Below are 12,752 nucleotides of genomic sequence, written 5' to 3' on the forward strand. Positions count from 1 at the left end.
TCCCTTCTGTGTTGCTGAATGACCTGTTGTTATTAACAATGAAACACTCCCTTCTGTGTTGCTGCAAAATGAGTGTTTCAGGTTGAGAGAAGGACAGCAACAAGGACACACTGAGTGAGAAAAACGATTGTTCAAATAAATGGAGCACAAACACACAACCTGAGGCTGCTGATGGAGTGAGAAGAAGAGACAAAATGATAGAACAGAAGAGAGAAGATAAGTAGAGCATGAAAGAGCGATTAAAGATGGAGTAAAGGGGGAGAGGAGACCCACTGATGAAAAACAAACACAAGGGAGTGGCTTCCTTGGCATAGAGGAAGAATATGGTTTATCATAAACACCATGATCTGAACAAGGCCCCAGGTCCAGTCATCTGGCTTAGATCCTTGTCTTTAGGTTGTATTGATCTAGGAATAAGCCATGCCTGTGGTCTGTTTTCCTTTATCTTTCTCTCTTTACACACACACACACACACACACACACACACACACACACACACACACACACACACACACACACACACACACACACACACACACACACACACCACACACACACACACACACACACACACACACACACACACACACACACACACCGCAGTTGAGCCTCAGACGCAAACAGAACTGGGGCGGGGCTGCTGGCCTGGAGAGGGAGGGGGGAGAGTAGTGAGCACTGCAATGGCTGCACCCCTTTTACCCTTTACCAAAGTGAAACTATGCTTCTTTAATGGGGGTTTAGACAAACTTCATAGAATGTGGAGGAGAATGTTAATGTGGGGTTTGGATTTGTGTATCGTCAAAGACGGCTGATAACGATCTATAACAAATGGAGGGCTAAGGGCAGAGAGGTGCCCTGCAGAGACACCCAGAGGAATCTGCCAAAGATGGAAACAAATCACACAGAGAAGGAAAAGAGAGAACAAGGAGAGGATAGAGAGGGTGAGGGAGGAGGAGGAGAGGATAGAGAGGGTGAGGGAGGAGGAGGAGAGGATAGAGAGGGTGAGGGAGGAGGAGGAGAGGATAGAGAGGGTGAGGGAGGAGGAGGAGAGGATAGAGAGGGTGAGGGAGGAGAGGATAGAGAGGGTGAGGGAGGAGAGGATAGAGAGGGTGAGGGAGGAGAGGATAGAGAGGGTGAGGGAGGAGAGGATGGAGAGGGTGAGGGAGGAGAGGATGGAGAGGGTGAGGGAGGAGGAGGAGAGGATAGAGAGGATGAGGGAGGAGGAGGAGAGGATAGAGAGGGTGAGGGAGGAGAGGATAGAGAGGGTGAGGGAGGAGGAGGAGAGGATAGAGAGGATGAGGGAGGAGAGGATAGAGAGGGTGAGGGAGGAGGAGGAGAGGATAGAGAGGGTGAGGGAGGAGGAGGAGAGGATAGAGAGGGTGAGGGAGGAGAGGATAGAGAGGGTGAGGGAGGAGGAGGAGAGGATAGAGAGGGTGAGGGAGGAGGAGGAGAGGATAGAGAGGGTGAGGGAGGAGGAGAGGATAGAGAGGATGAGGGAGGAGGAGGAGAGGATAGAGAGGGTGAGGGAGGAGGAGGAGAGGATAGAGAGGGTGAGGGAGGAGGAGGAGAGGATAGAGAGGGTGAGGGAGGAGGAGGAGAGGATAGAGAGGATGAGGGAGGAGGAGGAGAGGATAGAGAGGATGAGGGAGGAGGAGGAGAGGATGAGGGAGGAGGAGGAGAGGATAGAGAGGATGAGGGAGGAGGAGGAGAGGATAGAGAGGATGAGGGAGGAGGAGGAGAGGATAGAGAGGGTGAGGGAGGAGGAGGAGAGGATAGAGAGGATGAGGGAGGAGGAGGGGAGGATAGAGAGGGTGAGGGAGGAGGAGGAGAGGATAGAGAGGGTGAGGGAGGAGGAGGAGAAGATAGAGAGGGTGAGGGAGGAGGATATAGAGGGTGAGGGAGGAGGAGGAGAGGATAGAGAGGGTGAGGGAGGAGTGGATAGAGAGGGTGGGGAGGAGGAGGAGAGGACAGAGGGAGGAGGAGGAGAGGATAGAGAGGATGAGGGAGGAGGAGGAGAGGACAGAGAGGGTGAGGGAGGAGAGGATAGAGAGGGTGAGGGAGGAGAGGATAGAGAGGGTGAGGGAGGAGAGGATAGAGAGGGTGAGGGAGGAGAGGATAGAGAGGGTGAGGGAGGAGGAGGAGAGGATAGAGAGGATGAGGGAGGAGGAGGAGAGGATAGAGAGGATGAGGGAGGAGGAGGAGAGGATAGAGAGGATGAGGGAGGAGGAGGAGAGGATAGAGAGGATGAGGGAGGAGGAGGAGAGGATAGAGAGGATGAGGGAGGAGGAGGAGAGGATAGAGAGGATGAGGGAGGAGGAGGAGAGGATAGAGAGGATGAGGGAGGAGGAGGAGAGGATAGAGAGGGTGAGGGAGGAGGAGGAGAGGATAGAGAGGATGAGGGAGGAGGAGGAGAGGATAGAGAGGGTGAGGGAGGAGGAGAGGATAGAGAGGATGAGGGAGGAGGAGGGGAGGATAGAGAGGATGAGGGAGGCGGAGGAGAGGATAGAGAGGATGAGGGAGGAGGAGGAGAGGATAGAGAGGATGAGGGAGGAGGAGGAGAGGATAGAGAGGGTGAGGGAGGAGGAGGAGAGGATAGAGAGGGTGAGGGAGGAGAGGAGAGGATAGAGAGGATGAGGGAGGAGGAGGAGAGGATAGAGAGGGTGAGGGAGGAGGAGGAAGAGAGGATAGAGAGGGTGAGGGAGGAGGAGGAGAGGATGAGGGAGGAGAGGATAGAGAGGGTGAGGGAGGAGAGGATAGAGAGGGTGAGGGAGGAGGAGGAGAGGATAGCGAGGGTGAGGGAGGAGGACAGGATAGAGAGGGTGAGGGAGGAGGAGAGGATATAGAGGGTGAGGGAGGAGGAGGAGAGGATAGAGAGGGTGAGGGAGGAGGAGAGGATAGAGAGGGTGAGGGAGGAGGAGAGGATAGAGAGGGTGAGGGTGGAGGAGGAGAGGATAGAGAGGGTGAGGGAGGAGGAGGAGAGGACAGAGAGGGTGAGGGAGGAGGAGGAGGGGACAGAGAGGGTGAGGGAGGAGGAGAGGATAGAGAGGGTGAGGAGAGGAGGAGGAGAGGATATAGAGGATGAGGGAGGAGGAGGAGAGGATAGAGAGGGTGAGGGAGGAGAGGATAGAGAGGGTGAGGGAGGAGGGGATAGAGAGGGTGAGGGAGGAGGAGGAGAGGATAGAGAGGGTGAGGGAGGAGGAGAGGATAGAGAGGGTGAGGAGAGGAGGAGGAGAGGATAGAGAGGGTGAGGAGAGGAGGAGGAGAGGATATAGAGGATGAGGGAGGAGGAGGAGAGGATAGAGAGGGTGAGGGAGGAGAGGATAGAGAGGGTGATGGAGGAGAGGATAGAGAGGGTGAGGGAGGAGGAGGATAGGATATAGAGGGTGAGGGAGGAGGAGATGATAGAGAGGGTGAGGAGAGGAGGAGGAGAGGATATAGAGGATGAGGGAGGAGGAGGAGAGGATAGAGAGGGTGAGGGAGGAGAGGATAGAGAGGGTGAGGGAGGAGGAGGAGAGGATAGAGAGGGTGAGGGAGGAGGAGAGGATAGAGAGGGTGAGGAGAGGAGGAGGAGAGGATATAGAGGATGAGGGAGGAGAGGATAGAGAGGGTGATGGAGGAGAGGATAGAGAGGGTGAGGGAGGAGGAGGATAGGATATAGAGGGTGAGGGAGGAGGAGGAGAGGATAGAGAGGGTGAGGGAGGAGAGGATAGAGAGGGTGAGGGAGGAGAGGATAGAGAGGGTGAGGGAGGAGGAGAGGATAGAGAGGGTGAGGGAGGAGGAGAGGATAGAGAGGGTGAGGGAGGAGGAGAGGATAGAGAGGGTGAGGAGAGGAGGAGGAGAGGATATAGAGGATGAGGGAGGAGGAGGAGAGGATAGAGAGGGTGAGGGAGGAGAGGATAGAGAGGGTGGGGGAGGAGGAGGATAGGATATAGAGGGTGAGGGAGGAGGAGGAGAGGATAGAGAGGATGAGGAGGAGAGGATAGAGAGGGTGAGGGAGGAGATGGAGAGGATAGAGAGGGTGAGGGAGGAGGAGGAGAGGATAGAGAGGGTGAGGGAGGAGGAGGAGAGGATAGAGAGGATGAGGGAGGAGAGGATAGAGAGGATATAGAGGGTGAGGGAGGAGGAGGAGGGAGGAGGAGGGGATAGAGAGGATGAGGGAGGAGGAGAGGATAGAGAGGAGGAGGGAGGAGAGGATAGAGAGGGTGAGGGAGGAGGAGGATAGAGAGGGTGAGGGAGGAGGAGGATAGAGAGGGTGAGGGAGGAGGAGGAGATGATAGAGAGGGTGAGGGAGGAGGAGGATAGAGAGGGTGAGGGAGGAGGAGGATAGTTGGGTGAGGGAGGAGGAGGAGAGGATAGAGAGGGTGAGGGAGGAGGAGGATAGAGAGGGGTAAGGTGATGTAGATAAATAGGGAAATTGAAGGTGAAAAGGGAGAGCAATGTGTCATGCTTTCTGCCATCCATCTCCTTTGCCCGTCTACTCCCACTACCCCCTCTATGCTTCTCCTCCCCCTGGCCTTGAGAGTGACAGCATCAATCACCACACGGAGCAGCTTCATGGGACAGAAACACACACACACACACACACACACACACACACACACACACACACACACACACACACACACACACACACACACACACACACACACACACACACACAGAGCCTGTCTATGTCTTGGGGTTGAAAACAACATTTAGCCTGTACAAGGTCCTTGTGGGATATGTTTCAGACTTCAACAGATCTGTCATTGTTATGTGGGTGAAAGATCAGTTCCTGGTCCCTGTCAGACTGTTGCAGTTCACACACAGGGATCACAAGGCTTGTCTAGCTGGTCTCGGTCACCACTGATATGTACAGAGAAAATAGCTTTTTTCTCTTCACGGTCTGGCAAACACAGACACAGAAATGCAGTAAATCCAGAGACGTGCACACACAGACAGGCACATACGCATACCCTCCCACATCTGCTCCCGCAAATACTCCCACATATCCTCCACCCATCTCCCACATATCCTCCCACCTACCCTCCACATATCCTCCCACCTACCCTCCACATATCCTCCACATATTCTCCACATATCCTCCTCCACCTATCCTCCCACCCCTACCCTCCACATATCCTCCCTCCTACCCTCCACATATCCTCCCACATATTCTCCACACATCCTCCCACATATATCCTCCCACCTTCCCTCCACATATCCTCCACATATCCTCCCACATATTCTCCACCTATCCTCCCACATATTCTCCACCCATCCTCCCACATATCCTCCCACCTACCCTCCACATATCCTCCCGCATATCCTTTCGCACACCCTCCCACATATCCTCCACATACCCTCCCGCATACCGTCCTGTATGCTGAGACTCCTGAACACTTATACACATGCATATTTCATGCCATCACATTAAATCTACCAACAACACACAAGAACACATTCATGACGTCTATGTTGACAACACACACACACACACACACACACACACTTCCCCGCACACGAATACACACACAGTCTCGACAGTAAGTGCACACAAACAAGAAAAATCTAGTGTTCTCCTGCAGGCAAACGTCCGCCCACGCAAACGCCTCTCTGCACACTGAAACATCTCAGCTGGTTAGCCGTCTGTCTGGGGAGGAAGTTAGGTAGACAGGCAGGTGTGCTGCCAACCAGCCAGGGAGTCCTGCCCGGTCCAGCCCCTCCCAGAGAGCCAGTGGCTCAGCACCCTGAATCTAAACCCAGCGAGGTGTGTCAGTTAGACGCACTCACCACTGCATTCCCAGAGCATGCGATCTGGTCCAGGTCCAGAATGGCTGACATGTTTCCCACGCAGGAGGACTGTGTGCTGCTAGGAGGGAGGGAGAGAGGGAGGCAGTGCAGGGGGGAGAGAGAGAGCAAGAGAGAGACAGAGACAGAGAGAGAAAGAGAGAGAGAGAGAGAGGAGATAGAGAGACTCGCTGCACAAGTTAGACCAGCAAGAAGGAAGGGAGAGAGCGAAAGACAGACAAAGACAAAATGGAGTGAGAGAAAGAGTGAATATTTTGAACGAGAGGGATGGAAAAGATGCAGAGGGACAGAGAGGAGGGAAGAGAGAGGAAAAGAGAGTGGGAGAAGGAGAGAGTGAGACTGCAGTTTGTGCTTGGTAAGCACAGCGCGTCTGTGCAGACAAGGCTTTGTCCCGGTAATTCTAATTGGATTTCAGCAGGTCAGGTGGGCAGAAAGGGGTTGGGCTAGAGAACAGAGGAAAGGGGGCGGGGGATGGATGGAGAGTGGCGAGGGTGCTGGGGTGGAGACATGCAGCACTCTGACATCACAGAGAGAGATAGAGGGGTGCTGTAAAAGGGGTGCTGACGTTGACTACTGACCCCTGCCAGTGTATTCTGCATCAGCTCAGCAGCTGCGCTCTAAAGTCACTGTCTGATCCTGCTGAATTATCGGAGCATCACCTTGAGATGTCAGTTTATGGGAAGAATTGGATTAAACCCTCTACACCTGTCATCAATGAGCAACCAGGCTAATACATGATGACGAAATCCATTCTTCTTGTCGCAGAGTGTCAGACTAGACAGCGAGGGGAAGAAGGTCTGCATCGAATATCAATATGAGCTCAGTCTTCCAATGCACCAATATGGTTTTGTAACAGCAGATTTTCCAGTAACTAAGACATTCAGTATATTGATTTCATTCACTAACGACCCTGCAATCATTCGACCTGCTGTGACCCCGAGGTAATCCAACGCACCGTCACCATGATGGGCTGCAAATGAGCACCTTGTGTCTAAGAGAGATGAACAAAATGGCTGTTACACTGTAATAACAATCCACGTTGCTCTATATGACTACCGTGAGTGTGTGTCTGTGTGTGTGAACAGTATGTGTTTACTTACTGAGCTCGATAACCTATTGATTCATCATGTTCTCTTCTCTATTACCTGCAGGAAGCAGCTGGCCCGGGCGGGCGGAGTTTCCACCAGGGGACCAATGGAACGTACATAGAATGTGTCGATTGGGCGGAGCAGCACACTCACTGTGTGTTCTATTGGTCCTACAGTGTGAACTCCGCCTACCTACAGGGAGCGCCAGGCGAGCTGGGTGGAACGCACTACCAAGTGTTTCTACATGAATGATTCCCACTACTGCCCCACAGGGGGGTGCCACATACCCACACATACATACATATATACCCACACATACATACATATATACATACACACTGTACACACTGTACAAACACAAGTTGACCGGTCTAATGATGATGATGATGATGCGTGCATCTCTGGAATAAATTACCCCACTTGGATATAAACATCTGCTCTCTCATGCACACAGGCACACAGCAGCGATGGACACATCTTTTACTGATAAAACACCACCATTTTTATTCAGGCATACATTTATTACTACGGTCTGCTTTTGTCCAATTCCACAGTGTTTTGGAATGCAATCACGGAGAATCAGCGTGACTGTTTTGAAGTCTCTCAGGCACCACAGTGACAGTGACACAGCCATACTGCCACCTCTCCCTCCCTGTGAGTCATACAGACACTGCCGTCTCAGCACCAACCACCCCCTCCAAGGAGACAGACAGATGGACGGACGCTCAGAGGAGGAAGTGGAGGACAGGGATAGTCACAGGGGACACAGGTATTTCGTCTGCACTGTTTTCACCACAACTACATTTACCAACATCTGAATTCCATTTTAATATCAGCCTTTTAAAAAAAATATAACATAGACAAGCCTTCGGTATTGAACACGCAGGGTTGGGGAGTAACTAATCACAAAAAAACGGTAACTGTAATCCGTTACCAGCTAAAATATTGTAATCAGATTACAGATACTTTTGAAAAACTAGATGATTATTTCGAGGATTACTTTAAAAATCATAAAGGATGTTTTCTCATTGACATTCAAATCAGCATTGAAAAAAAATACGCAAGTTTAAGTTTGTTCCACCTGAGCGAGTCTGACCACAAGTCAGAGATGTCACACCAAATGTGTTTGATGGATCGAGGGAAAAGAGCAGGAATAGGCTTTTTTAGGCTACAGTCCAAGCTATGTCTTCCAATGGTGCGACTGCTGTCGGCATCCAAAGATTATCCAACTTGAATAAACGCTTGGAGGTAAGGACGACAGCAGTGGTGTAGTCTACGGTGATATGGATAAAAAGAGAAAAGTGGGGCTTTTATTGCTCAATCTAGTTCATGCGGATACATTTAAAAACATTTTTTTATCCATAGGCCTAATGGACACCTGCTCAGACTCGCACACTTTTGATTGACTTAAAGGGTAAATCTTTAGTTGCTACATCCATTTTTGGATTTATAAATATATATCCATTGATTCTTGAAGAATATAACTTATAAATGCCTCATGAGCTCAGTTCAACTGCTACACTCCATGACAACCCAAAATATTAACTTGTTTTTCTCCAATGTTTGTAAACATTGTAAATGTAAACAAACACGGTTTAGCCTCATAACATGGTTAAAATAATAATGTTGATATCATGGATGGTCAGTCCTTCCATCCATAGCGCTGTCTATTAATCTGAGAGTGGTTACATTTTTCCAAGCCCATCCCTCCAAAACAGAGGCGAGGTGTTCGTTTTGTTATTGTTTCATCTGTAGATTTGCCCTTTAAACAGCTGCATATTATCAAGATATCACAGTGTCAACAACAAAAAGGTAAACAATAGGCCTATAGCAAATGCAGTATATGGCATTCATTTTTCACAAGTAAATAGCACTTTTCAGTAGTGCTCAAAGCATGCCATTCCATGAGCCAGCATTTATTTGATCAGTTCCCCATGACAACAAAATCATAAACAACAGAGTTGGGCTGGCTAATAAGTCCTTAGTTTTGGGGTCCTGCTCAGGAAAACTGTTGGTTAATCTATACTTCCATATTTCCAAGTCCTATTCTTGAAGATCAAGGGGTATAACATTTATTGGAATGACTGGAATTCTGATACATCTTTACATTAAAAACCAAAGTCTAATTGAATCGTATTATTATATGTAGTAGAAAGCGATAGGTTAGAAGAAGCCTACATAACCAACCCATAAAGTAAAATGTAACATCCATATATGGCCAGCTATATAAACTTTAACATTGATTTATCCTGCAATAGATGTTGTTCAATTGTAAAATATATTTTTTGTCTTCTTCTAATGCCTCTTAAGGGGAAAGTAACTTAAAAGTAACTGCATGTAATCAGATTACGTTACTGAATTTGGTTAATCCCAAAATTACTGATTACAATTTTGGGCAGGTAACTAGTAACAATTTAGAAAGTAACCTACCCAACCCTGTGTACTGGCACATCACACTAAAGTCCAGCTCCTCTGCTCTGTACCATCAGACAGGCTTACAGCGCCCTCTCCTGGGCTAAATGAGATCAGCAAAACACAGGGGACCTCAACAATGACTTGCAATCCCAGTTTGACGCTATACCAAGACATTTTACCCACTGAAGGGGAAGAGAGAGGACACTGCATTTCCTGGAGGAGGACAAGGTCAAGACAAAGTTATTGTCAGGTTCTTTACATTCATTCTAGTCTACACTGAACAAAAATAAATGCAACGTAAAGTGTTTGTCCCATGTTTCATGAGCTGAAATAAAATATCCCATATGCACAAAAAGCTTATTTCTCCAAGATTTTATGCACACATTTGTTTACATCCCTGTTAGTGAGTGTTTCTCCTTTGCCAAGATAATCCATCCACCTGACAGGTTTGGCATATCAACAAGCTGATTAAAACTTCTTATGGATGGGTGGCAGTATTGAGTAGCTTGAATGAAGAATGTGCCCAGAGTAAACTGCCTGCTACTCAGTCCCAGAACCTCAGATATGCATTTTATTAGTATATTTGGATAGAACACACTCTGAAGTTTCTAAAACTGTTTGAATGATGTCTGTGAGTATAACAGAACTCATATGGCAGGCAAAAACCTGAGAAAAAATCCAACCAGGAAGTGGGAAATCTGAGGTTTGTAGTTTTTTAAGTGATTGCCTATCCAGTATACAGTGTCTGTGGGGTCATTTTGCACTTCCTAAGGCTTCCACTAGATGTCAACAGTCTTTAGAATGTTGTTTCATGCTTCTACTGTGAATGGGAAGAAAATAAGAGCCATTGGAATCAGATGAATGAGAAAATGACATGAGCTCAGTGGCGCGCGCTCCCGTGAGAGTTAGCTGTGTTCCTTTTCATTTCTGAAGACAAAGGAATCGTCCGGTTAGAATATTATGGAAGATTTATGATAAAAACATCCTAAAGATTGATTCTATACATCGTTTGACATGTTTCTACGAACTGTAATATAACTTTTTTGACTATTCGTCTGAACTAACTGTGCGAGCACAGTGCATTTGGATTACTCAACAGAACGCTCAAACAAAAATGAGGTATTTGGACATAAAGGATGGACTTTATCGAACAAAACAAACATTTACTGGGGAACTGGGATTCCTGGGAGTGCATTCTGATGAAGATCATCAAAGGTAAGTGAATATTTATAATGGTATTTGTGAGTTCTGTTGACTCCAAAATGGCGGGTATCTGTATGGCTTGTTTTGATATCTGAGCGCTGTACTCAGATTATTGCAAAGTTTGCTTTCGCCGTAAAGCTTTTTTGAAATCTGACACAGCGGTTGCATTAAGGAGAAGTGTATCTTTAATTCTGTGCATAACACTTGTATATTTTATCAAAGTTTATGATAAGTATTTCTGTAAATTGATGTGGCTCTCTGCAAAGTCACCGGACGTTTTGGAGGCAAAACATTACTGAACATAATGCGCCAATGTAAACCGAGATTTTTGGATATAAATATGAACTTTATCGAACAAAACATACATGTATTGTGTAACATGAAGTCCGATGAGTGTCATCTGATGAAGATCATCAAAGGTTAGTGATTCATTTTATCTATATTTCTGCTTTTTGTGACTCCTCTCTTTGGCTGGAAAATGGCTGTATGTTTTTTTGTGACTAGGTGCTGACCTAACAATCGTTTGGTGTGCTTTCGCTGTAAAGCCTTTTTGAAATCGGACACTGTGGTTGGATTAATGAGAATCTTATCTTTAAAATGGTGTATAATACTTGTAGGTTTGAGAAATTTTTATTATGACATTTTTGCCAATGTCCTTTTAGAGAATTTGGTAGTGCGTCCAACCGGCCTCACAACCGCAGGCCATGTGTATGGCGTTGTCCGAGCATGTGGTTTGCTGATGTCAACGTTGTGAACAGAGTGCCCCATGGTGGTGGATTGGGTTGTGGTATGGGCAGGAATAAGCTACGGACAACAAACACAATTATATTTTATCAATGGCAATTTGAATACACAGAGATACCGTGACGAGATCCTGAGGCCCATTGTCGTGTCATTTATCCACCGCCATCACCTCATGTTTCAACATGATAATGCACAGCCCCATGTTGCAAGGCTTTCTGTACACAATTCCTGGAAGTTGGAAATGTCCCAGTTCTACCATGTCCTGCATACCCACCAGACATGTCAACCATTGAGGTGTACGACAGCTGGAACACATGTACGACAGATTGTTCCAGTTCCCGCCTATATCCAGCAACATCGCACAGCCATTGAAGAGGAGTGGGACAACATTCCACAGGCCACAATCAACAGCCAGATCAACTATGCAGAGGAGGTGTGTCACGCTGCATGAGGCAAATGGTGGTCACACCAGATACTGACCGGTTGTCTGATCCACGACCCTACCTTAAAAAAAATAAGTTATCTGTGACCAGCAGATGCATATCAGTATTCTCAGTCATGTGAAATCCATAGATTAGGGCCTAATGCATTTCTTTCAATTGACTGATTTCCTTCTATGAACTGTTAACGCAGTAAAATTTTTGAAATTGTCACGTCGCGTTTATATTGTTGCTCAGTATATTTACTGTATATAGGAGAACAATACATCTGAAATGGATTAGGCCTACACCATTATCTTTGCAAGGAGAACTAAATTGTGATGTGAACAGAGCTAAGCATCCCATTACTCGCGCCTTCGTATTACTGCAGCTGCCAAACAGGTCTCCCGGGATTGCACTCATTTAGCATCACTTCACATGTTTCCATTTTGAAAGCACAGCCATTTCAAGCTCCATCATTTTGTTCAGAATTCCTGCAACAGTGTAAATGTACATGTGTGACACATCTAGTGGATACCTCCCTGTGATGTAAGACAGGGCAGCATCCCTGTGCAGAATGAAGATTGATACCACAACCTTTGGCCCAGTCTCCCCCTCCACACACACACTGTCTCTGGGTGATGACGTCACAGCAGTGCTGCAGTGGCCCGACTAATGGGAGATTCTGTAATAATGATGCTGGCTAGATGTAAACACTGCGCGTTGTCTGTTGGATGTGGCAAAAGTGAAGACAATACTGTATGTCCGAATGTGTGTGTATGAGTGACAAGGCCTATGTATGTGGCTGAGTGTATGCATGAAGGGTGGATGGGTGCACAGACAGGACCACCTGGAGAAGGAGACAGGACCACCTGGAGAAGGAGAGCATGCACCAGCCCTGCTCCATTGAGCATGCTTACTCTCCTCCCTGCAGTAGATACAGTGCATTTGGAAAGTATTCAGACCCCTTGACTTTCACATTTTGTTACGTTACAGCCTTATACTAAAATTGATTAAATTGGGGGGGGGGGGGGGGGCATCAAATTACACACAATACCCTATAATGACAAAGCAAAAACAGTGTTTTAAAATT

General features: G+C 47.7%; 1 protein-coding gene across 3 annotated transcripts in view; it reads right to left on the bottom strand.

The window, feature by feature from the left end:
* LOC106582898 (protein NDRG3) overlaps window positions 1-12,752 on the bottom strand; it is a 66,599-nt gene that overhangs the window by 18,373 nt on the left and 35,474 nt on the right. The window contains exon 1 of one of the 3 annotated variants that reach the window (XM_014166491.3): window positions 5,773-6,154. The exons of the other annotated variants lie outside the window; for them this stretch is intronic. Coding sequence (XP_014021966.2) covers window positions 5,773-5,823 — 51 coding nt within the window. The 5' untranslated portion in view covers window positions 5,824-6,154. Of the gene's footprint in view, window positions 1-5,772; window positions 6,155-12,752 lie in introns of those variants that run through there. 3 annotated transcript variants of the gene reach the window in all.

The sequence above is a fragment of the Salmo salar genome, chromosome 22 (genome assembly GCF_965601325.2).
Source record: "Salmo salar chromosome 22, fSalSal1, whole genome shotgun sequence".
NCBI classification, from domain to species: Eukaryota; Metazoa; Chordata; class Actinopteri; order Salmoniformes; family Salmonidae; genus Salmo; species Salmo salar.